Source organism: Podarcis gaigeae, assembly GCF_964106915.1.
Source record: "Podarcis gaigeae genome assembly, chromosome: 7".
Lineage (NCBI taxonomy): Eukaryota > Metazoa > Chordata > Lepidosauria > Squamata > Lacertidae > Podarcis > Podarcis gaigeae.
Genome location: NC_139683.1, coordinates 60,051,186 through 60,075,294, shown reverse-complemented (window position 1 = coordinate 60,075,294; position 24,109 = coordinate 60,051,186). Strand labels below are relative to the sequence as shown.

The window sequence follows — 24,109 nt, the reverse complement described above, 5'->3', positions numbered from 1 at the left end:
GCATTTCTCTTACCTTGCATTTTCTTTTGGTGAAAGAGAAACTTCCCCATCTGGTGCAATGTCTATCTCGCAGTGTTCTGGTTGGATCCCTATCCCAAATAGCTGTATATCCTGAGAAGTATCTGCACCAACCCTAGTATGATCCTGGTTAAGACAATTACAATGAAAATAAATTTGCTGCTTCTATTGACATAGGCACATACTAATTCATCACAAAGTATGTGCAATCCACCCTGGAATCCCATGGCCATATTCATTACACAGTGAAACTATTGCTAGCCTGGCAGAGGTAACAAGGCCCCTGTACAAACTCTCTAAAACTGATCTCACAGAAATATATGCCCACACTTAATTATTATACAAAGATTGAGACATAATGCTGTACATGGGATTAACCAATTGCCTTTGCAAACTAGAAATATTTTCACAGCATAATTGTTCACAGTAATTTCTGCTTATAACATTAGAAATATTTGGTTGCATTTATTATATAGGTCTAAGAAAATAGGTTCCTAAGAACAAAGATAAAAGAGCTAGGTTTAATTATTACAACAATTACCCATCTGAAATCTACTAATAGCAATCCAATTTAACTACAGTCATACCTCAGGATAAATATGCTTCAGGATAAGTATTTTTGGGTTGCACTCCACGGTGACCCAGAAGTAACGAAGCACGTTACTTCCAGGTTTCGCCGCTCGCACATGTGCAGGTGGTCAAAATGACGTCACGCGCATGCGCGGAAGCAGCGAAACGCGACCCATGCACATGCACACACGCAGTCGCATCTTATGTTCTATTCAGGATGCAAACGGGGCTCCGGAGCGGATCCCGTTTGCATCCCGAGGTACCACTGTATAACAAAAAACCTGAATCAGTACTGAGTACTATATATGAGAAAGAAAAACTTGGCTTGAATCTTAAGAGATAGAGGTCACGGAATGAAAAAGCTATCTTTATACACATTTATTAGTATGCCTATCAATAAACTGAACACATACAGCAAACTATCTCATCATTTTATTTTTTTGCTGAGATATATGAACTGATTATCAAAATTAAATTCACAATGGTATGGACTATGTGCATAACAAATAGCAGAATAACAGAATCTAAATTTCTCCTTCCTGGACCAAAATTATGATAAAGCCTTAGAAGTAAGAGCACTTGCCTACACAAGAATTCATATTAGCCTTTTTGACCACTTACAAGGAAGGGTTAAACTGAGAGAATCATAGTGAATGATCAGGTTAAAGAATGGAAGGAGCAACGGATTTTCTGCAATGTCTTTTAGTTTTTGCAAATAAAGTACTGACTGAAAAGTTTTTTTATTAAAAACAAGTAAGGAAGTTTCAGTCCCATACTTTAAGAACCAATGTAGATATAAAGAGGTAAAGGTAAAGTACCCCTGACAGTTAAGTCCAGTCGTGAATGACTCTAGGGTTTGCGGCGCTCATCTTGCTTTACTGGCCGAGGGAGCCGACGCTTGCCCGCGGACAGTTTTTCCGGGTCATGTGGCCAGCATGACTAAGCCGCTTCTGGCAAAACCAGAGCAACACACGGAAATGCCGTTTACCTTCCCGACGGAGTGGTACCTATTCATCTACTTGCACTTTGTGGTGTGCTTTCGAACTGCTAGATTGGCAGGAGCTGGGACCAGGCAACATAAGCTCACCCCGTCACAGGGATTCAAACCACCAATCCTCCGATCGGCAAGCCCTAGGCTCAGTGGTTTAGGCCACAATGCCACCCCGTCCCTAATGTAGATATAATCCCACAAATTCAAATTTAGCGCAGTTTTTCAAGGGAAGCTCCAAAACACTACAAAATTTAATGCCTTTTTACCTTTAAATAGTAAACCAATAATTCATTGAGTGCAGGATCTGCATTTAGATTCACCAGGTAGCACTTATCTTCCCCAACCTTGATGCCAGAAGTTTCAAGGGAAATGCCCATACTCTCTAGCTGTCTTTGTCTCTCCTGTAAAATACACAGGAAAAAAATTAATTCATCAAATCTAAGTGCCAATAAACCTAAATATTATGACTTGAGACATAATCACAGGCAAAAGAAAAACAGCTGCTGACGCTGCTCTACGAATCTTTACACAAGAACTCACATAGAACTATAATAGGTAGGTTCCATATCAGTTTCCATGCTTCCACTTTTCCAAAAGGTGGTACAAGGGGGGAAACCTATTTGGATTTAGAATCACCTTTCTCACAAACTGCTCAACTCTGAGGCATAAAACAAACTCTTCTGTGAGCAGAAGCAGCCTTCCTCATGTGAGGGGGTACCATTGGAAATAAAAACAGAGTTACCATTAATCTGCACCCAGCTAAAATAATAGGTCTAGAACAGATAACAAAAGAGGTTGCACAACTATGACTAACACTATCCAACAGGCCTTTCATCTATTATGACTCTTGTTCATCAGTCAATGAAACAGACTAGTGAAGTCATGCATACAGTCCTATCAGTGCCTTTTAAAACAATGAAACATATTATTACAATTTATAACATTCTTAGAAACTGTGGTTGGACAACATGCCACAATAAAAATATTTTTAAAATATACAGTTAGAATGTAAACTAATTCTTCTAATCTTTGCTGCTTTTTTCACTTTCCTTCACAATAACCTACAACAAAATAACTTAGAACAACAGAAGTACCAATGAACATACAATTAGATTCTGGCCGGAGGAAACTTAACAGTCATGAGATAAGAGAATCAACCACAGAGCAGGAATTAATGGACAGTTGTTGCAGTGGTGCTAAGTAAGCAGTGGGTTCATTTACAGACCTTTATGGAAATCAGTGCATTTTGACTTAATCCAAAAGGATCTGGAGTGAGCAATGAGGTGGCCAAGTTTTCTGATGACACCAGTGGTAAAAACGAAAGGGGACTGCAAGGAGCTCCAAAAGGATCTCTTCCAACTAAGCAAACGGGCATTAAAATGAATTCCAATGTGAGCAAATATAAAACACACTGAGGTGAAAAATCCTAACTTCACATATACACTAATGGGGTGGGGAAGGTGGCTGCGGAAAGGTTCTCTCCCTCTCATATGATACTAGAAGCCAGGATAAAAGGAAGTACTACCTCACACAGGGAACAATTACTTGCCTTACTTCATATTCTCTTGCAAAATTTGCTGATGAAACATGAAGGAATACAAAAATACACTGAAACACCACTCATTTGGGCTAAATTAAGCCATATTAATACCTGGCCCTCAACTTTAGAACTCCTTAGCTTTGCTTCAAGTGAGCATGCTCGTAGCAATACAGTGACATGTGCAGTGGCGTAGCGTGGGGGGTGCAGGGGGGGCCGGCCGCACCGGGCGCAACATCTGGGGGTTAGGGAAATCCATGGGTTAGGGGGCGCAAATCCACGGGTTAGGGGGCGCAAATCCATGGGTTAGGGGGCGCAAATTACTTGCCTTGCCCCGGGTGCTGATAACCCACGCTACGCCACTGGACATGTGAGCTGTGACAATAATTTGCTGTAACAGGGAATGTTTGGGTAGCTGCCTACTGTGACTGTAGGTTTTAATCCAGCTGTTATTTTTGCAGCCATCTACGGAATGAGCAGCTTTGTTTAATACCTAAGTAAAGCCTATGCAACCACAGCAAGTATGCTAGCATTGTGTGACATCAATATAAACTGTGTTAATTAACCTACTTCCTCAGGATTTCCTTAAACTTTATATTTTTTGGAATTTTCTTTAGTTTTCCAAGTTTTTAATTTGCATCTTGTCTTGTTGCATGTCACCATACATATTTGTTGGTTTGTTGCCTAGTTTTATTCACACTATTGTAAACTATAGTGGACTATTTTAATGAAGGACAGTAAATAAATATTTTAAATACATAAAATCCAAGTGAATGGCAAGAGCCACAGATTTTCAGGAAACAGTATGACAGCCAGATCACATTTGGAAATATAAAACTTGTCCATCTCTGTTCCATAGACTATTATCTTATTATTATTTATTGAATTTATATACGGCCCTATATTCGCAGGTCTCAGGCTACGTACTGTAATGCTAACTTACACTAATTAAGCATTTAGCAGAAAGAATACTGAAAAGAATACCTGTGCAATTTCTTCTGTTTTCCTTAACTTCTCCTCCCAAGTGACAGTCAGTTCTTTTATTAGTTTCTCAGATTCCTCCAATTTTTCCTTTAACTCTGGTGCCTTCATAGCCTTCATAGCCAAAATATGACAATTACAAACATTTTATAATTCCCAATTTATCCATGACAAATTTTAATCCCGTTCTGCTAGTCAAACAAATTGGGTTGTGAACAGAATCACATGCATGGGTGCAAATACTTAGAACCCCAAACTACTCTTTCATTATGTTTAATTGTGCTCACCATTTGGATTTCCCCCTTCCCACAAGAAATTCAGATCATCAATTCATCTTCAAATAAATCCTGTTGTGATACAAATTTTATAGCCAATTCAAAAACATCAACCTCCCCGCCCTTTGTAAAATGTGTATGGAACTAATAAAAAAGACAACTCACTGAATCCCACCAGTAATATTACCATATATTTACCTCTGCCTGAGAAAGTTGTTCTTTTAGTTTCTCTACTTCTTCACGTAGTTCTCGGATGACCCTGGCATTTGGATCTTCGTTTACTATAGCATGATTAACTATCCTTTTAGCTCTGTCTGCATATCTCAGTGTGGAGAGTGTTTCTTCATAATTATCAGCTGCTGGACTAATTGTAGCTATCATAGCTGTTTGGCTGTTTCCTCCCAAGTTGTCCTAAAGAGTATATTAAGTAATTCATAAATATGTGAAGCAATTAGAAAATATATCCCTTCTCTAAACGCACAATTTCACTACATTTAGCATACAAAGGTTTGCACTCACTGAAGTCATTGCACAAGCAGAACAACTTTCACTTGCACAAGGGAACTTCCCCTCCTCCTTCCCCAACTCTCCAAAGCAGATCTAGTGGTGGAACAGAGGGTACATGGGGGATGGAGAGGAAAGGGAAGTTCTGTTGCATGGGCAAAAGTCATTCCATTCACATAATGATTTAGTTGAATATAATGCACACTTTTAAAATCAAGGTGCATTGCTTTCAACCGCATCTGACCTACAACACATTGGATATTTAGCTCACAGCATTACAAAGTATCATGCAAAAATCAGAATGGCAAGAAAAAGCATATATCATACCAGGAAGAGGTTGCATCTACAATATTTCTTAATTTGTCAAAAAAGTTTGCACACTGGTTTCAGTTTCACTTAGAATGATACAGTGCCATGTCTTACCTTGAGAAGCCAGGTGAGCACAGAGTCTCTGTAAGGCACAAATTTGTTTTTCCCCTTTCCTGCTGCTTGGTCTGCAAGTGATGAGATAACCAAACCTAGTGTTGAGAGTGACCTAGGAGAGCAGCAAATTGTTATCAGCTAGAACATGTAACATACAATTTGTCAAAAGCTGCAAGGAAATTTAATCTTGGGGGGGGAGGTAGCTTCTGTGGGGTATACTAAATTCTAGAACTTGTGAAGATTTAAAAAGGATTTCAAGAGTAATAGAAATCTGTAGAAGAATAAACTATTATGTAAAGCCTATGGAGCTAAACAGTAAAAGGTGTTGCATACAGGTCAAAATGAGCACCAACAGTATTAAAGGGTGTTTTGTAGCACTACAGTCAAAAACACAAGCAAGCAAAGGAATAGGAAGTGCAAAGAATAGGAGAAAGCATATTCAATTTTCAGAAGAAAAGAGCACCTCCTACTATGAAGCTATGTAAATAAGAGGTAATTATCTGCCATTTGTTTATTAAGAAAATAGATGGATAGCAAAAGCAAATTTACTGCAAACAAATGAAGCAGCTTTTAGAATTCTTATTTGGGAGTCACTGTAACAACTTGTTGCATGATGATGATAATGATATAGTATATATTATACCCTGCCCATCTGACTAGGTTTCCCCAGTCACTCTGAGCGGCTTCCCGCAGAAAAAATAAACATAAATCAAACATTAAAAGCTTCCAGAAACAGGGCTGCCTTCAGAAGTCTATGGAAATTTATATAGTTCTTTTAACTCTTTGACATCGGCTGTGAGGGCATTTCACAGGGCAGGTGCAACAACTGAAAAGGCCTTCTGCCTGGTTCCCTGTAATTTCACTTCTTGCAAAGAGGGAACTGCCAGAAGGCCCTTGGAGTTGGATCTCAGTGTCCAGGCTGAACGATGTGGGTGGAGACACTCCTTATCTGGTTAAGACCAATACACTGAAGTGTTTAAGGAAAACAACAAGTTTACTGAGAACTCTGCAACCATTAAAACCCTACTCTTACTTAGTTGCTGTTTAATGCAATATCCACAACTGCTTGGGGAAATGGATGTGAAGAAATTACAATATGCAAGCACCTTTTCATTATATAAAGTGCTGCTGTCACTTCAAGTTAACGATTTCACATTAGTCACATGCCTGGATCATAAATGGAAAAAAATTGCAGAAAGGTAAAACTAATCTAACATTCAGAATTCTGAATGCTATTTGAATGTACAGTGGTGCCTCGCAAGACGAAATTAATTCGTTCCGCAAGTTCTTTCGTCTTGCGAGTTTTTCGTCTTGCGAAGCACGGTTTCCCATAGGAATGCATTGAAAATCAGACAATGCGTTCCTAAGGAAACCGCCTTCAGTCCAGGTCCGGGAACAGTCTGTCCCCCGACCTCTTCTGAAGGCTGGGGGGGGGACAAGGGCTTTTCTTCCCACCCCCAGCATTTTAAAAAACCCCGGGACAGCAGAGGACTTCTCCGCTGTCCCGGGGTTTTTTTTAAATGCCGGCGGGCGGCAACGCTGCCACCCACCAGCATTTTAAGATCGCCCCGGACAGCGGACTTCTCCGCTGTCCCGGGGCGATTTTAAAGCCCCCGGGAAGGCAGGCGGGGGGGGGAGCAAAGACTTTCGCCCCCCATCGGCCTTCAGAAGAGGTCCCTCTTCTGAAGGCCGGTGGGGGGCAAAAGTCTTTGCTCCCCCCCCCCCGCCGCCTGCCTTCAAAAGCCGTCCGAGAAAGCGGAGAAAGCGCTGCATTTCTCCGCTCTCCCGGGAAGGCAGGCAGGGGGGAGCAAAGACTTTTGCCCCCCGCCGGCATTCAGAAGAGGTCCAGGACCTCTTCTGAAGGCCGGTGGGGGGCGAAAGTCTTTGCTCCCCCCCGCCGCCTGCCTTCAAAAGCCGTCCGGGAAAGCGGAGAAAGGCGCTGCATTTCTCCGCTCTCCCGGGAAGGCAGGCAGGGGGGAGCAAAGACTTTTGCCCCCCGCCGGCATTCAGAAGAGGTCCTGGACCTCTTCTGAAGGCCGGTGGGGGGCGAAAGTCTTTGCTCCCCCCCCGCCGCCTGCCTTCAAAAGCCGTCCGGGATAGCGGGAAGCGCTTCCCTGCTATCCCGGACTGCTTTTAAAATGCTGGCGGTGGGGAGCAAAGCCTTTCAGCCCCCTGCCGGCCTTCCTGGACCTCTTCTGAAGGCCGGATGGGGGGGGAAAGGCTTTGCTCCCCACCGCCAGCATTTAAAAGAGGTCCTTGGAGATTTCCCTATGGGCTTTCTTCTTGCGAAGCAAGCCCATAGGGAAATTCGTCTTGCGAAGCGCCTTAAAAAACGGAAAACCCTTTTGTCTAGCGGGTTTTTCGTCTTGCGAGGCATTCGTCTTGCGGGGCACCACTGTAGTCTGATGAGAAGCTTGATTTAAAGGACCTTCTGATGAGTACAGCTAAAGTGAATGTTTATTTGGATACTTTAAATTCACTCATGCCCTTACTTGTTTATATTGCTGCCTTCCTTCAGACGTTCTCCTGCTGCTCCTGTTTTAGATACTCTTTCACTACCAGCCAAATCTACCAAGCTGACTTTGCTCACTTTCTCTCCGGAGTTCTAAGCAAAAACACAAACATACAAAAACAAATCAATCTTTTTAATAGCCTACTATGAATTCACACAGTGCAAGAAACCATAAAATACAGGCAAACAAACTTGAACAAGAGCAAGAGGCAGTTGCTGTGATATTTTTAAGTCACTTTCACATTACTGTTTAGTACAGACATCTTTAGAATTAACAGTATCAAATCTTTGTAAATACTAATAATAACTGTGCCCAATTTACATTTAATTATATACGCCATATTGGCCTCACAATTCCCTGTAAGGGAAAAGCTGAAAAACACCAGACAGTCATAATAAAGATGCATGCTATTTCATTACCCTTCCCATTCCACATTTTCCAAGAAAAAGGCGTCTAACACATTTGTAAAAGTTACTCATTGTGTATTCATGCAGATTCATGTGCAGGCATGATAAAGTCGGTAGAAAACTTTTTGGAGGTTTGGGATCTATATATAGCATCTCTGTCCTTCTACGTAGCCTAGACATCTCCAAAATATTTTAGTTTTCCATGTGTATGAAAAGTTTCACGAGGACACTTCCACATAAATTATCACTACTGTATGTCCATTCTGATGAAATTTATTTGGAGAGTTCTGAATTACATACTCTTCTTCTAAGGATCCATCAGGTAGCAGTCGATATCAGTCCCTAATAGAGGATGTTAGATTTTCTGACTTGCTAATCCTAAATCTGGTTACCAAGCAACAGATCTCTGGTCGTGTTCTATTCTAATACCTTTATTGACCATATTACATTTCTCTCCCTACCCCCATACATAAGGTGGGGCAATCTGATATATATTGACTGCCATGTCTTGATGAACTACTTCCATAAGGTTTCTGGTGGCTGGTTTGTACCTGCCCATTCCCATGTATTCATTACCATGAAGACACATCAAACCAAAGCAACACAGAAAGTGCTGTACTGGATTTTTACAAACCTCTATAATCTGTAGAACAATAACAAATACAGTATCTAATAGTAATGTGTGTCTACAAATGACATTTGAAATTTCATGCGCTCTTTGCTGGAATCTGCTTGGCATGGCATCTTAGATCATCCACCATCGTGTTAGCTTCTCATTTCAGATTAAGGAATACTATTCATATGTGTATCATAGATTTTAATTTGGGACTTAACCATTTTCAGTACATTTCCATTAACATTCTTCTGTACTGTTAATCTGACATCCCTATTTTAAAACACATGTGTCTGGGACTGGGGCGTCCCTGAAATCAATGGGGAGGAATTTACAAGTTCACATACTTAGAATCACATTAGTCACACAATAAAATTTCCAAAGGCCCTTAAACTCAATTCACTTACGCCAGACTGCAGGTCATAAAGGGTCTGAGTTACTATAATATTAAATACAGCATGGGAGCGGCTGCTTTCCTCATTCATGTTGGTTGCTGCAACTGTTCGGGACTTGTTTCCCTCTGACATCAATGATTCAATATCCTGAAGCATAATGAAAACAATGGATGAAACAAAGAATTTATTCTTCCCATTCACAATGTTTCCATTGGCTCAAAGAGTTGATTCACCTAGAATCACTACCTTCTCCATATAAAGCCCAGAGACAATTACATCATCCTATTCACAGGTTTACCCCATCCACAAACAGTTTAGAAAACAGAAGGTGCCTTAATTTATCTTCAGCTGATTAATATAATGTAATTGTTAACAGAATAACTGAAATCAGTCAATGGCTTAAAATCTGCTAATATGATTTCCATATTGAATTTCTTTAGAATGTTCTTTTTTTACTTTAAAATACTCATCAGCCCCGAATATACATAAGGTCTCTCCTTTGAAATGTATTTCTATGCCGCCTGTGCTTTTTCTTCAACCAATCTTTAATATTTACTTATGTATTTATTCAATTTTGGGTAAGACAAATTGTTTTCATCATATAAATTGTATATGCATGTGTTTCTTTTCTCAGCTCACAGTGCTCACAGCCTGTAACGAAGCAGTGTGCCATGGCTGCTGTATAAGCTCTGTCCCCGCCCCACCATACCCTAGGAATACTATTAATATCATTAGATATTTGGTTTTTACCTACCTCAAAACTAGTAACAGCGAGTTGAGACAAACCATCTACATATGGGCCCAAAACTTTGTGCTCACGAACTTTGAGGGACTGTCGACTCCTTTGAAAGAAAAAAATGGACTTGTCTAAATTTTACCAACCAACTTCTAAAAAAGCTCATCTGCTTGAAATGTCAAGGGTAATTACCAAGATAATTATTCAATCAAATAATTTTAAAGAACATTATAAAAAGACTTTTGGTATTTTTCTCCCTATAACTTGTTTTAACCTCTAACTTGCCCTCATCTTCATAGCCCCAATGTGAAAAGATTTAAGAAGACCCTGCTGGAGGACCCATATAGTCCAGCAATCTGTTCTCACGGTGGCACATCAGAAACCTATGGGAAACCCAAAGGCAGAATCTGAACTCAACAGCACTCTCCCCACTTGTGATTTCCAACAACTGGCATACAATTATCCAAGGCTGGGGTAATACTCCCCCTGAAAGTACAAGTTCATAGTCTAAGGGTGCTCCTGGGCCCATCTCTGTCACTAAGAGTCCAAATTACCTAAATGGCTAGGAAGGCCCTTTACCAGCTTCAGTTGGTAAGACAGCTATAGCTATTCTGGATCGGGATAGCCCATCGAACAAAATCCATGCATTGGTAAACTCCAGATTGGATTACTGAAATGCACTCTATGTGGGGCTGCCCTTGACCCAGAAGCCATAGTTAGTTCAAAATATGGTAGCACACTGGGGTGGAAACACACCATCACACTGCAGAACTACTGAAAGAATTGCACTGGTTTCCAGTTAGCTACTGGGCTTGGTTGAAGGTGCTGATATAAACATCTTGGGATCAAGATATCTAAAAGATTACCTCATTCCCTACATACCCTACCGATCATTCTTCAGGCGATGGCATATTGTAGGTATGATCCACAAGATCTACAGAAGGTCGATTTCAGGATGTCAGAATCAACTTTTGGTGAGGCAGCGCCTACACTTTGGAACACTCTCCCACTGAATACCAGAGAGGTGTCTTCTCTATTTCCTTTTTGGTGCCTACTAAAGACATTCTTCTTTCAATAAGCCTTCTAAATCTTTATCCCAATTGGTATCTGTTTTGGGTTTGAGTTTATTTTATGAATGTGCTATTGCTGTTTTAAATGATTTTATATTTATAATTGATTTTGAAATTTAAATTACAATTTAATATATAAATTTTACTAGTTTTCATAACTACAACTATTTAATAATATTTGTTGTTGTTTAGTCGTTTAGTCGTGTCCGACTCTTCGTGACCCCATGGACCAGAGAACGCCAGGCACCTCTTAATAATATTATGAACCTTAAAATAATATAATACCAATAATATCAATCACTTCTAAACCTACCTATTATTAAATTACAATCATATTCTTAAATCTTCCCTAACAGAAAATATGGATTTGTTGAGTCTTGCACTATTCCCACACTTCTTATGAAAGTGAATTCCATAGTTTAAGTATGTTTGTTGAAGAAATACTTTATTTTGTTTGCTTTGAATCTTCCAAAATTCAGCTTCATTGGATACCAAGGGAGAAAAACGTTTCTCTATGCACATTCTCCACATCATGCATAATTTTATATACGTCTATTATGTCTCTTCTTACTCACATTTTATCTAGCTCATAAGCCCCAAATTTTAATACACAGGACAATGACAGACTCCCTCCCCCCCAAAAAAAGCATGTTCTCTTATTCATTTCTGCTATTGTACAGATATCCGGCTACCGTAATAGCCACACAGCAGTAAAAGTCACTCCCATAGCTCATTTTGTTCACATTCCATGAAGTAAATTCTGAAAACCAGGTTCCTTAATGACCACCAATCATAGATGGTTGGCATTTCACTTTGGTAAATATAGCTCTCTCTAGTAAGAGCAGACAAGTTCACACTACACATGGAAGTGACAGATGATAACCTTATGGGACTGACAGGGTCTGCTTGATGGGTGCTGATGTGCTATTTGAAGCATGCAGATAAAGGGAGCTGAATCTCCTCTTTCTTCCCCCAACCCACTACTTTTAATTCCAAAGCTGACCCCTCCAAACATTTTTATCTCTACTGAGCTCCGATAGCAGAAGTGAGCCTGGTTGGTGGTGGGGAGAGAACTTCTGGAGGAAAAGGGCTGCAAGTGGGAATGCTGTTGTCAGAAAAGGTTTCGTACAAACTCTGGTCCTTTAAATCACAACCTTCCCACACATCTGAGGCACAGTCACATTTAAAGCGATCATGTATAGTTTGGGTCTCAGTGCACAAAATATACTCTCATTCCTAACCTGTTGTTTTGATCAACATTGAAAACAAGTTCCTTACCCTTTAGGGTCCAGTAAATCTCTGACCTTCTCATTATATATTTCCATATAGGACACTTCAACTTTAAAAGTATGTGAATCATTTTCTTCTGAAGTGATTCTTTGAAACAATGCACAGCAGAGCCGTGGGATCAGACCCAGTTGTTCTGCATTGCCCATCATTGAGAAGGATTTTCCAGAGCCTAAAACAGAATATAGAAAAGAAACATGTATTATAAAAGCTCTACTTGCATTTTCAAATTATTTCCTACAAAAAGTGAAGGCAGTTTGCATGTAAGTCAATGGAACATGCAATTAAGGGTTCTCCATGTAATTAAGTATTTGGTTTGGCCTAAGTGCAGGATTTGACCTGGAAAGAGGTCTGTGAGGGGCAGGTTAAGAGGTCCCACCTCTGGCCTACAACATTAGCAGTGGCCTACAGTATAAGGGCTGCTGGAAGCTGCTCTCTCAGCATAGCCCTGCAACCTACAACAGGGATGTTACAGTGAACTATGTCACAGGATTATTATATACTACTCTCTCAGCCAAATCTGCAATGTGGATAACAATTCTCAGCTTCAGCCCAACAACCAACCTTCCATAGGCCTTCAACTGAATCTACTATCAGGTCACACAGCCTGATGTAAGGAGGGTTGCGAAAACATCACAACCACTATTTAAATATATGGCAAAATATTAAGAAATGGGTCCCCAAATGCATGTTTGGATTAAAGCTGGGTCCCAGGTCTGAAAATATCAGAAACTACTGCTCTAGACAATACCATAAACTACTTAGAGGCTGAACTGCAGCATACAATATGAACTACACTGCAAGACTATCCTAGGCTATTTTTTCCTATCTGCAAACCTCAGGGTTACTCTGAGCATGCTGATGCCTCTTCTTTTGTACAGAGGTGGTACAGTTTTGACTCTAGCTCTACAAACACAAGGCAACTCACAATGGCATTAGTGTATATGATAATGACAGTACAGATTGCTTTCTCATCCTCATCTGTCCACCTTATGAATGTCAAATTATTTAGTTTAACTAATATGTTGTGAAAATATATTGATGCTTCTTTTTTGGAAAGCATATGCAAAACAAGTAAAAGAAAAAGCTGGCACCTTGTCGTCTGCACATAACTTAACTTTGTGAATTTTCATCAAATGCATGTCTTGCTATATTTAATAGTGTTTAGAGGAATATTTCAAGTAGAGCTCTCAGTTCCTCTGAACTATTTGCAAGTGTACAAAAATGAACATGCAACTGTCCTAGCACAATAATTGGTGCTCTCCTCTTCTGAACTAAGTTCATTAGATTATGCATACACAACCAAAGCATAATGGTTTGAGAAGGCATCTGTATAGTCTCTGTATAGAACAGTATAGAACAGTACTGATCCCACAGTTCAAGATTATCCTTAATGAAACTAGGCTTGTTTTTTCAGATTAAGGATGTGAAGCTTTGTCTGTTTACTGATCATTTGTCTCAAAGTCAGAAAGATCTACAACCAGTTCCTGAGTATATTTATTCAGGAGTATGCTCTATTAAGTTCAGGTAGATGAACATAGGAATACAGTAATGAGTGCTATTAGGTTTTGAGTTAAGAGGTATTAAGAGAGAAGTGACTGGGATGTGATGCAAGAGAGAAAATATATGTAGCAAAGGAGAAGTCCAACACTGCACTCAAGGAGAGGTTCGGACTGAAGAAAGGCATTAGTTAAGTGGCACTCCTGGCACAATAAAAAATCCCCACTTGTAAAAATCTCTCACCTGTTTGTCCATAGGCAAAAATGCAAGCATTATACCCCTGAAAAGCCTTCTCAAGAATCCCTTCACCAAGGCACTTGAACACTACTTGTTGACCTGCAAAATTTAATACACCATTGAGAAACCAAAGCCTCAAGATTAAATAAACTAAGTTTTATCACCATAAGCAATTTAAAAAGTGAATAATAAAGCAGTTGTGAAAAACTTTGCTTAGATTGCTTAAATATGACATCTAAATCCATATCTAGTTTTTAACACAATGATTTTCTAACCATATCAAAAGTATCAACTTGATACGCAATTTTTGGCTTGTATCCAATGCATCACTAAGTGTTTCATCGGTGCAAGAATTCCCACTTGCACAATGAGACTTTCCCTTTCTCCTACCCCATGCACACCCCACACCCTCCCCAAGTCTGCTCCAGGGGTTGAAGCCCCAGAAGAGATTTAAGGGGTATATTGGGGGAGAAGAGGAGGGGAGGTCCTGCTGTACAACCACAAATCCTTGCACTGGCAAACCACTTACTTAGTGCTGCATTGGATAGAAGCCATTGCATCCACATTGGCATAAAATTCATCATTTGGTTGAGTATTGGTTATATGTGTACTGGTACCAATCACATAGGTTGCAATCACTTGATAGGATCCAGATACAAGTCATGCTTAGAAAGTCCCACCTATTTCAACGGACCTAAAGTTAGTAATGATGAGTATTGATGTTAATATGTCTACTCCAAACATAATTTACAGTGCAACCCCTGGCCATCTTTACTCAGTGCTGCCAAATTCAATGGCACTTATTCCCCCACAAATAAGCTTCTGATTGCCATCAAAGTCTGGTTTGAACCCTCTATTTTTATCATTATTGTCTCGAGAGAGCTTGACAGCATACCAACAGATATACCAAATTATTCTGTTGTAGCACTACCAGAACAGCTGCTTCTAAAATATTGATCCACTTGTGAGTCTTATGATATATATAAAATTGTGCTGTTTTGATAACTGTCCCTCTATCTAAACCAGTATTTTCTTTCTCACATGCATACAGAAAGTGGATTATGTTTATAAATTAAATAATGCTGATGTGTCTCCTTAAAACTCTTTTTAAACATTGTGAATTAACAGCACTAATTTGTGCATTCATGAAACATAAAAACTACAATGCCCAAACCATTTTATTATATAACAAAACTAAAACTGACTTCCCTCCAATAACTAGCAACAAGAGAAAGATAGCTTTGAAATATGGGTCTAAAGAAATAAAGGAGAAAGCTTCAGCTTCTAAAAAGCAGGTATTGTCAGCACTTTGAAGTAAGCATTTCAGATGCAGTATTTCTACCATCCAATTAATTTTTCAAGTAATCTGCTTTTAACAGAATCTTTGATGTATTTTAAATGAATATTTCTAATACGATAGTCAGTTTTCTCTTCCCAGTCCTACTTAGAAGGAAATGTAGAATTGAACACATTCTGGATGGTTTCAGTGTTGCTTCATCCTGCTGTTTCTTTATTGTCTAAAGTCATGAGTTCAGTGTGGGTAAACCAAATAGAATAAATATAATTAGAAAATTAAGATGACTACAAGGAAAGGACAGGGTGTGTCGCAGTGAAAGAATACTAAGACATGCACTAATCAACCCACAGTGGGTTTATATACAGGTTATAAAACACTAACAAAATCCAGGGAAACAATGGATTTTCTGTCAAGTATATAACCAAATCGTGGGTTTAACCACTGAGGCCAGGACTTGCTGATCAGAAGGTTGATGGTTCGAATCCCCACAACGGGGTGAGCTCCCATTGCTCGGTCCCAGCTCCTGCCAACCTAGCAGTTCGAAAGCACGTCAAAGTGCAAGGAGATAAATAGGTACCGCTCTGGCAGGAAGATAAACAGCGTTTCCGTGCGCTGTTCTGGTTCGCCAGAAGCAGCTTAGTCATGCTGGCCACATGACCCGGAAGCTGTATGCCGACTCCCTCAGCCAATAAAGCGAGATGAGTGCTGCAACCCCAGAGTCGGCCACGACTGGACCTAATAATGGTCAGCGGTCCCTTTACCTTTACCTTTACATAACCAAATCACAATGGACTTAGAACTCATAATAAAATTAATAACTTTGTAAACAGAGAAAGCAGGAAAATGTGGGTTCCATTAAACATGGGGGGGGGGGAAGTAGAATTTTATAAATCATCAGCCAAGCCTTGTAGTAATTACAAATCATACCTGCATATTTTGCAGTATTTGATTCATCCATAGACCAGAAGCAGTAATCAAAGGCAAACACCTGCATATGAATAGAAAAAAGTAAATTAAAAACTTCCAAAAACTATGAAAACTCACACTATTTTGAATAGCAAATGCAACATTCACAATTTGCAAAAGAAACCATTTATATTCAAATGTCTTTTTAAAAATCCCAGATCTTTCTGATTATTTGCAGTTACCGTAGTTTCTTCTTATATGAGGTACTAACTAACAACTTGTTAGTAGGCTGGGAAAGTGACCATCAGCAGCAGTAGTAAAAGTAATCCACAGCTAATTGTAGCATGCCATGACATACAAACTGAGCCATTGTGGACCCCTCCCATAGCCTCTGATCATTGACCGTGTGGGCTGGGGCGTATGGGAGTTGCAGTCCAAAGTATCTGGAGGGCACTAGGTTGGGGAAGGTTGCAACAAACTAAAGCATGCAATTATATATTTCTTATCATCAGAATTCTGACAGCTGTGCTCATTATATTATGACTACAGTGGTACCTTGGGTTAAGAACTTAATGCGTTCTGGAGGTCCGTTCTTAACCTGAAACTGTTCTTAACCTGAGGTACCACTTTAGCTAATGTGGCCTCCTGCTGCTGCCGCACCACCGCAGTGCGATTTCTGTTCTCATCCTGAAGCAAAGTTCTTAACCCGAGGTACTATTTCGGGATTAGCGGAGTCTGTATCCTGAAGCGTCTGTAACCTGAAGTAACCCAGGGTACCACTGTATTTTGTACATATTTAACAAACATTTTGTGCTTCTTTCCATATCATTCTCTCTATGCACACTCTTTAAATACATTAAGTGGATAAAATTACTCAAAATTCATGTCAGTTGTGAGGTTCAGGTGTTTATTGTCTAAAGGTCTAACCCATTTCCCATCTTTTCAGGCTGAAAATGTATCAGAGCCGGACATAATGCAGGAAATTGGGCATTAGCTCTCCTGACTACCACTTTTTTAAAACACACAAACATTTTCTTAAATGCAGCTTTGATGGGCTCCAATTTTTATCTGAGTACTGGCTCTAGGAAAATAGTGTTTATTCCTCTGCAGTATTTTCTAAACTAAATTCCCCCAAGCTGCTATTAGCCCTACTAGAGGAAAAATACAGGTATCTATATATTTCTCTTCTAGCAAGACCATTTTAGGTTCTGAAAACTGTGCAAAGAGAAGAGTTAAACATTCCTTCTTCCTAAACTCATGTGCCAATAAAAATGGGCAAACCACTTTAAAGCTATTTAAAAAACAAAATTAGTGTTGGGATATCTGATCATGGATATCCTATATATTGTGTTTGACCCTCAGCTACCATTCTTACATAGAGGAGGATGTGGACATACCATATTTTTCTGTGTATAAGACTAGGGGTTTTTTTTACCAAAAAATTAGGTTTGAAATTGGAGCTCATTTTATACACGGGTAGTGCTGAGAGGTGTTTTCTTAATTTTGAGTCCTCAAAAACATGGGGGTTTCGTATACATGGGGGTGTCTTATACATGGAAAAATACGGTAGTTACTAAGATTATGTGAACCTGACACTTCCTAGCGTAAGATGGCAATCTGGGATGGAATTCAACATCACACTAAGGTGATAGTTTCATACATTTGAGACACTACTTCCTACACATGCAACCTTGGGTCCCAGATCAACACCACATGTATGTTACCACTGTGTCAATGAAATATGAAATGACCCTCAGTAAAATGCATATAATTCTGTATGTATGCCTGGCAAAGCAGGTCTGCTTAACATGCACCTCAGTCTTATGTGACTGTCAAAAATTCACACTTGAATGTATCAAATTCATATTACAAAGACAGACCAGAGCTGGCAACTTCCAAACTTTTTCTCTGCACCAGGTTGTAGAACAAAATTAGATAGGATTTAGAACCTGCATTATTTCTATCAGAAAGCAAAGCTATTAAACTGAATGTGGAAAAGCATGCTAGATATTGTGAGCAAATTATCTTTATTTTTATAGGGAACAGTATTGTAAAAGATCAGTCACTTACCTTAGGAGACTTTCTGAGGAATGGAAATACACCAATGGCAGAAAAGGATTGTCAGTATATCATCCACAGATTGGAAAGCATTAAAAAGAAAGGGAATATATGGTTAGTGCCTGAAACTATTAGAACACTCTGTATATACCATAAATTATTCTGGTTGGAAAGATCAGTGAATTCAATATTTAATGGCTTAGGAAAGCGATAATTTTTTCTCTTGCAAAAATAATGCATACTAACAAGATTTTAAGAAGAAACACACCTGTACAACTTACAGGAGAGAATGCAATTACAGTATTAATTCAGGAATTCCCCCCTTCATTCCCATGTTGTTGTTTAGTCATTTAGTCATGTCTGACTCTACGTGACCCCATGGACCAGAGCATGCCAGGCACTCCTGTCTGCCACTGCCTCCCGCAGATTGGCACTGCAAAGAACAGCGCTGGAAGGAAGAGGTGGTTTCTGCTTTTCTTTCACTGAGCAAAGTATGATGCTACTGCCCATCAGTTGATGAGCAGTTGGGAGTATGTCTTGTTCAGAACTCCATTTTGCTAAGGAAACTCTTCTCTTACCGCCCCCAGTAGGAAAGGGGACTGAAGGAAAGAAAGAATTCTCCCTTTCATGTGGCCTGCACATGGACCTTCAAAGAGCACTGTTGGGAGAGGGAAATGGTTTCCATCAGATGGAAGCTACTTCTCCCTCTTTGAGCAATTTGCACTCCTCTGGCGGGAAGCATACCTTGTTCTAGCAAACTGGAGCCCACTTTAAGTTCCTGATTGCTCTTTTGAAACCCCACCCTTACCTGCCCCACACCTGACTAAATGTATAACATCAGGTGTAGGGTGTGGGGCAGGGACATGGCTTCCCCAAAATGGCTTTGGAGGCCAAGTGGGAAGGCCTGGTGGATCAGGTTTGCCTGGTGGGTCAGAAGCTCCCATTCTAGTTCTATACTTCCATATGATGTAAGTATCCAGAACTTCCTTCACCAAGTTCTGGTAGTTCCTGAACAAAATAGTGTTTTTCTATTAGATGGAAGGTAAATTCCATGTTGTTTGATTGGCAGAGACAAAGATACTAATTTTTAATGAAATTTAAAATTATATTAAATATAATTTCCATAGCTCAGTTAGGGGACATAAAAATGTAAGTGCTGGATAAATTATTAAGAGCGTTGGGACACCAGGATTCAAATCCCCACTCAGCCATGAAGCTCACTGGGTGACTTTAGGCCAGACACCATCTCTCAGCCTAACCTACCGCTACCTCACAAGGTTGTTGTAGGGATTAATTGAGATGGGGGAAATATGTGCAGCATCTTCAGCTCCTTGCAATAAACCAATAAAATAATATATATATATATATTGATGCAGATGTCAATCATCAATCCCCTCTCAGGCTACTAGTTCTTCACATAAGTAATTGCACATAATTAGAGAGCTGCATAAGGGTGAACAACTACACAATAACTTTATGACTTGTATGTACAACATATAAGCAATATTCTTTTGTGGTTTCTAGTTGAGATTGCAACATATTGCAAGCACATTTATTACAGTGTGTCATGCTTTGGTCAGTTTTGATCAAACAGCAGTCAATTTGCTCTGCATGCATCCATTGAGATCTTAGGCAGAACTGGTTTTCTCTCTTTGTACATAAGACTGTGCATGGTAGCTGGCTGAGACTGTTTCAAAAGTATGTGTTGTGACATGCCATGGTACATTTCTACTGTCATTAATACATTGTATTGTGTTCAGCTGATTGGATTACTGGGCTAGTTATCTGTTGGGACTGTTCTATTTACCTTGGTTGTCCTAAGATGCTAGCATGTTTAACTGAAATAAAATCTATTTAGTTTCATTTTTTTTAAAGTGACTTGTATGTACAAAACTGCCATCACAGAACACACACCACAGGCAGAAGTTTTGTATCACCTCAGAACAGACACTTAAATTAAGCCAAATCAGCTGAAATATCTAGTGAGATATATGAATTCATGGACCAGCCTTTAATGATATTTCCAGAAACAGTGTTATAACCACAACAGAAGAAATAAACATTCCAAGTCTCATGTTTCCACACAACAATCTCAATTTCCTGAGCGATAATGGAAACAACACTTCATGTGTTATTCTGGATAGACACAGTCATTAGGAATTCTGCACTGACAAAGCAGAAGCATGTGAGAGAACTGCTTGAGATGAGCAAAACTGCTGTTTAGACAACTATTTCAATTACATTCACATTAATAAGCTAAATTAACTTTTACTGGTGGTGGAGTGCCAACAAAGGCTTTGTCTACTATTTGTCTATTCTTATACATTACTGAACATCTGAAATGAGGATCTGAATGAGGAATGTATTCTCTAGTGGGATTAGATATCTATCTATGTAGGAACTATATCTGGATGCAACCACAAAAGGAGCAACCACCATAGGCGCCAACTCAAAGCGGTTCAGACCCCTTCGTCCCCGCAAATGTTTTGGCAGGCTCCCAAAACTGACTGTGTTGAGCCACCTCAGCCTCCACCTCCACACATGAAAGCACAGATAAGGCACCCAATCACACACCTGTCTCCCAGGGTGCCCTCCCTCTGTCCATCCTTCCTGCAACCTTTCAGGGGGGGCAGGCTCCCCAAATATTTTATTCAAGTTGGTGCCACTGACTTCATCATGAAGCATATACTTTTCATGGACAAAATCCCAGTTCCTATATATATAAAAAAATCTTAGGCAGCATGATCTAATTCAGTATATGGCTGCCTCATAAGTTCAAATAGCATAGTTAATAGCTTGAAACTCTGAGTAACATTTTCTATATTTATAAAAGCTTTCCACTAAAAAAGATATGACTACTACAAAACTGAAAATGCTTTCTAACAGGAACAACGTGAAGCTAATCTAAGGGCAAATTTTCCTGGTATAGTGGCAGCTTCCTGTGTAACTTTGTATAAATCAAGGATGGGTCAATCAAGGTCAACCAGTAGACAGATTATTCTGCCTCAGTGCCTAAAGCCTCTGTTCCCATTGTTATTATTAAACACTGCTCATTTTACACATGCATAGATGTGCATGTGTGTGTGCTGTGAAGCAGTAAACCTGCAAGTTGTGTATGCATGTGGAACTGCTTTCACAATCTTTGAAATAAATATCCCACCTTTATCTCTTTGATGCCTGCTTGGGCATTTCCAATCTCTCTCTCACTTTCAGATTCCTATTTTGGGAATTTGGGGCAAGCAGCTCAGCAGTGAAGGTGTAGAAAGAAAAAATAATGTATTTGAACCATGTAAGCAGGTGGGGCTTTCCCAGTGCTGGACCAAATAATAGTCCAAGCAAATGTGCACAGCACTGAATTTGCTAAAAACCAATGGCAGATATCTCAACAGATAATAGAAAGTTTCATGTGTAAAATGTATTGTCCTCTGGTCCCTGTCTCCTCAGTGCTTCTTTCATGTTGCCCTCTGATGCTTCATCTTCTATGTGCTTGCTGTCCTAAGTTCTGTGTCCCTACCTCTCATACTTTCTGCTCTGTTGCCTGAGTTTTGTAAATTATTTGATGGTATGTTAAAGCCTGCAGCCTCAATATATACATTTTATACATATTACTTCAACAGTAGTCTATGTCCTGAGTTCTGTTCTGCATGTGTCTTGAGATCCCTGTGAAGATTTGCTGACATGGTCAATATGCTGAAATATGTGCATAATACCAAAATTATACAGGACCAGCTAACCTAAAAGACCATCTGTCCATCTACACATTTATCCAATTCCTACAGTCTGCTAAGGAGGCCCTTTTGGTGATGCAACACAATTTATCAAATGGCAAACTATTTTTCTTTTGGCTTTTGCCTGGTCACTATTTCTGTTTGTCACACACAATCAGGCAAGTGCCTAGTTATGCCTGAATTTCATCAGTATTCAGCAAGAACTAATGCCAAGACTAAAGTTGTACCAATGGCAATATACTTCACAACATAGATCACTCTGTTCAGTTGCACACCCAGTGTACAATCCATCAACAGCACAATGCAGATTGCAATGGATAATTTATATACTATTGTCCACTGAATGTGGAATAAGCACATTGATTCTTATTTACCCAACATCCTTAGTTTCATCCCTCTATATAAAAAGAAGCACATAATTCAGGCTATGAGAGATGGCAGAGATTAAACAAAATCAGCTAAGGAGCTAGATCTTACATACAAAGAAAACCAAAAAAGGCTTCCTATGCATTTCTACAGCAAGCATAAAAATAATCTCCTTCTGGAAAATCCAGAAACAAGCCAAACTACACAAAAACAGAAAGGATAAATAAAAGAGTACAGCTGTACACTTACTAGAGAAGCAAATCCAACTGAAATAAAATGGATTTGGACTCCCAACTAAAATATGGATAGTACTACATTCCATGTTCGGTTAAGACAAAAGTTCAATTCTACAGCAGCTCTTCTGTTTTTGTTTAGCAAATATCATTTTTTTCTTGCTCCAGAGTGACTGGTGTGTTGCCTTGACACATATACTAAGAATCTCAACTTTCACAGTAACCCTGAAAGGCAATAAAAAGTCACAGAAACCACCAAAAGAAAAAATCCAGTTGTGGTTTTTTTAAAAAAAGATTTTTTGAGATATTATATATGAGGAATTGAAAAAAATGTTTAAGCAAACTTTCATAAAGAAACCAGAAGCCTCCCTCTTAGGCATTTTAGATTCAGATATTCAAATGAAAAAAGAGAATATTCTTATATGCTACAACAGCAGCAAGAATATTAATTGCCAGAAATTGGAAAGGAGAAGTAGTACAAACAAAAGAGGAATGGCAGGATAATTTTTTTGAATATCTCAAACTGGCAAAAATGATGGAGACAATTAGGAGATAGCCAAACCAAAAGTTCAAAAAGGAGTGGGAAATTTATACAGAATATTTTAAAAAAACAGTGCCTTCAAGTTAAAACCTGGACATGCTTTGATTAATTTTCGCAAACCACAATATGGATTATAAGTACAGTATTCAGATAACAGAAGAAATGATGAAATGATTAAAGAAACAGTTTATTAAACAGATAAGACAGACCCGCTTTGAGGAAGATGGAAGTCTATTGGGTAAGATAAGGAATTGGGAATTAAGAACATGGTAGCAGAAGTTCTTTTGTAAGAACGTATGGATTTATGGATGTATGTATGGTTTTTTGTTTTGTTTTTGTTATTATATTGTTATTGCTTTTTTGTGTGTGTTTGTTAAGTAAGAAAACTAATAAAAAGCATATTTTTAAAAGAAAAAGGAAAAAATCCCACTGTTAACCTTTATTGTGTTCATAAAACATGACAGTGCAATCCAAACCACATCTACCCATAAGTAAATCCTACTGAATTAAATGGGACTTAATCCCAGGTAAGTAGGGTCAGGATTGCAGCCTGAATTATTACTGTTACATTCAACACTGCCTATGTACTTGTACAATGGACATCACCTTTCTTTCTTTCCTTCCTCTTGCAGCCTTCCACAATCTGCTCTGAAAAGATTTTGGATATGCATGGGGAAGGAGTCTGCAGGCTGGTCTACACCCATAGTTTTGCTTTGAGTTTTTTATTTTAAATTAATAATTCTGAAACTGGTATTATGTACTAGTTTGGGTTTTTTGTGCAATGAGAACAATACATCTAATAGTTGCAATCATTTTCATCAATTTTTAGAGTACCCCAGAAGACTGATGGCAAACTGCATGAATAGAATAAAAATGTGCAATTGAATTTTTCATAGTCCCTATTTTCACCCTGCAATGAAAGA

The 24,109-nt window shown here is 39.2% G+C and overlaps 1 protein-coding gene across 13 annotated transcripts in view; it reads right to left on the bottom strand.

The window, feature by feature from the left end:
- KIF13A (kinesin family member 13A) overlaps positions 1-24,109 on the bottom strand; it is a 73,018-nt gene that overhangs the window by 39,636 nt on the left and 9,273 nt on the right. For 7 of the 13 annotated variants that reach the window (XM_083746848.1, XM_083746839.1, XM_083746847.1 and 4 more), the window contains exons 3-13: positions 16,282-16,342; positions 14,064-14,156; positions 12,312-12,492; positions 9,982-10,069; positions 9,240-9,374; positions 7,792-7,904; positions 5,300-5,411; positions 4,571-4,783; positions 4,101-4,211; positions 1,846-1,980; positions 14-144 (exon numbers count right to left, since the gene is read on the bottom strand). In XM_083746848.1, coding sequence (XP_083602974.1) covers positions 14-144; positions 1,846-1,980; positions 4,101-4,211; positions 4,571-4,783; positions 5,300-5,411; positions 7,792-7,904; positions 9,240-9,374; positions 9,982-10,069; positions 12,312-12,492; positions 14,064-14,156; positions 16,282-16,312 — 1,343 coding nt within the window. In that variant the 5' untranslated portion in view covers positions 16,313-16,342. Of the gene's footprint in view, positions 1-13; positions 145-1,845; positions 1,981-4,100; positions 4,212-4,570; positions 4,784-5,299; positions 5,412-7,791; positions 7,905-9,239; positions 9,375-9,981; positions 10,070-12,311; positions 12,493-14,063; positions 14,157-16,281; positions 16,343-18,330; positions 18,344-24,109 lie in introns of all 13 variants that reach the window. The other 6 variants (XM_083746842.1, XM_083746845.1, XM_083746837.1 and 3 more) reach the window with 1 other exon arrangement.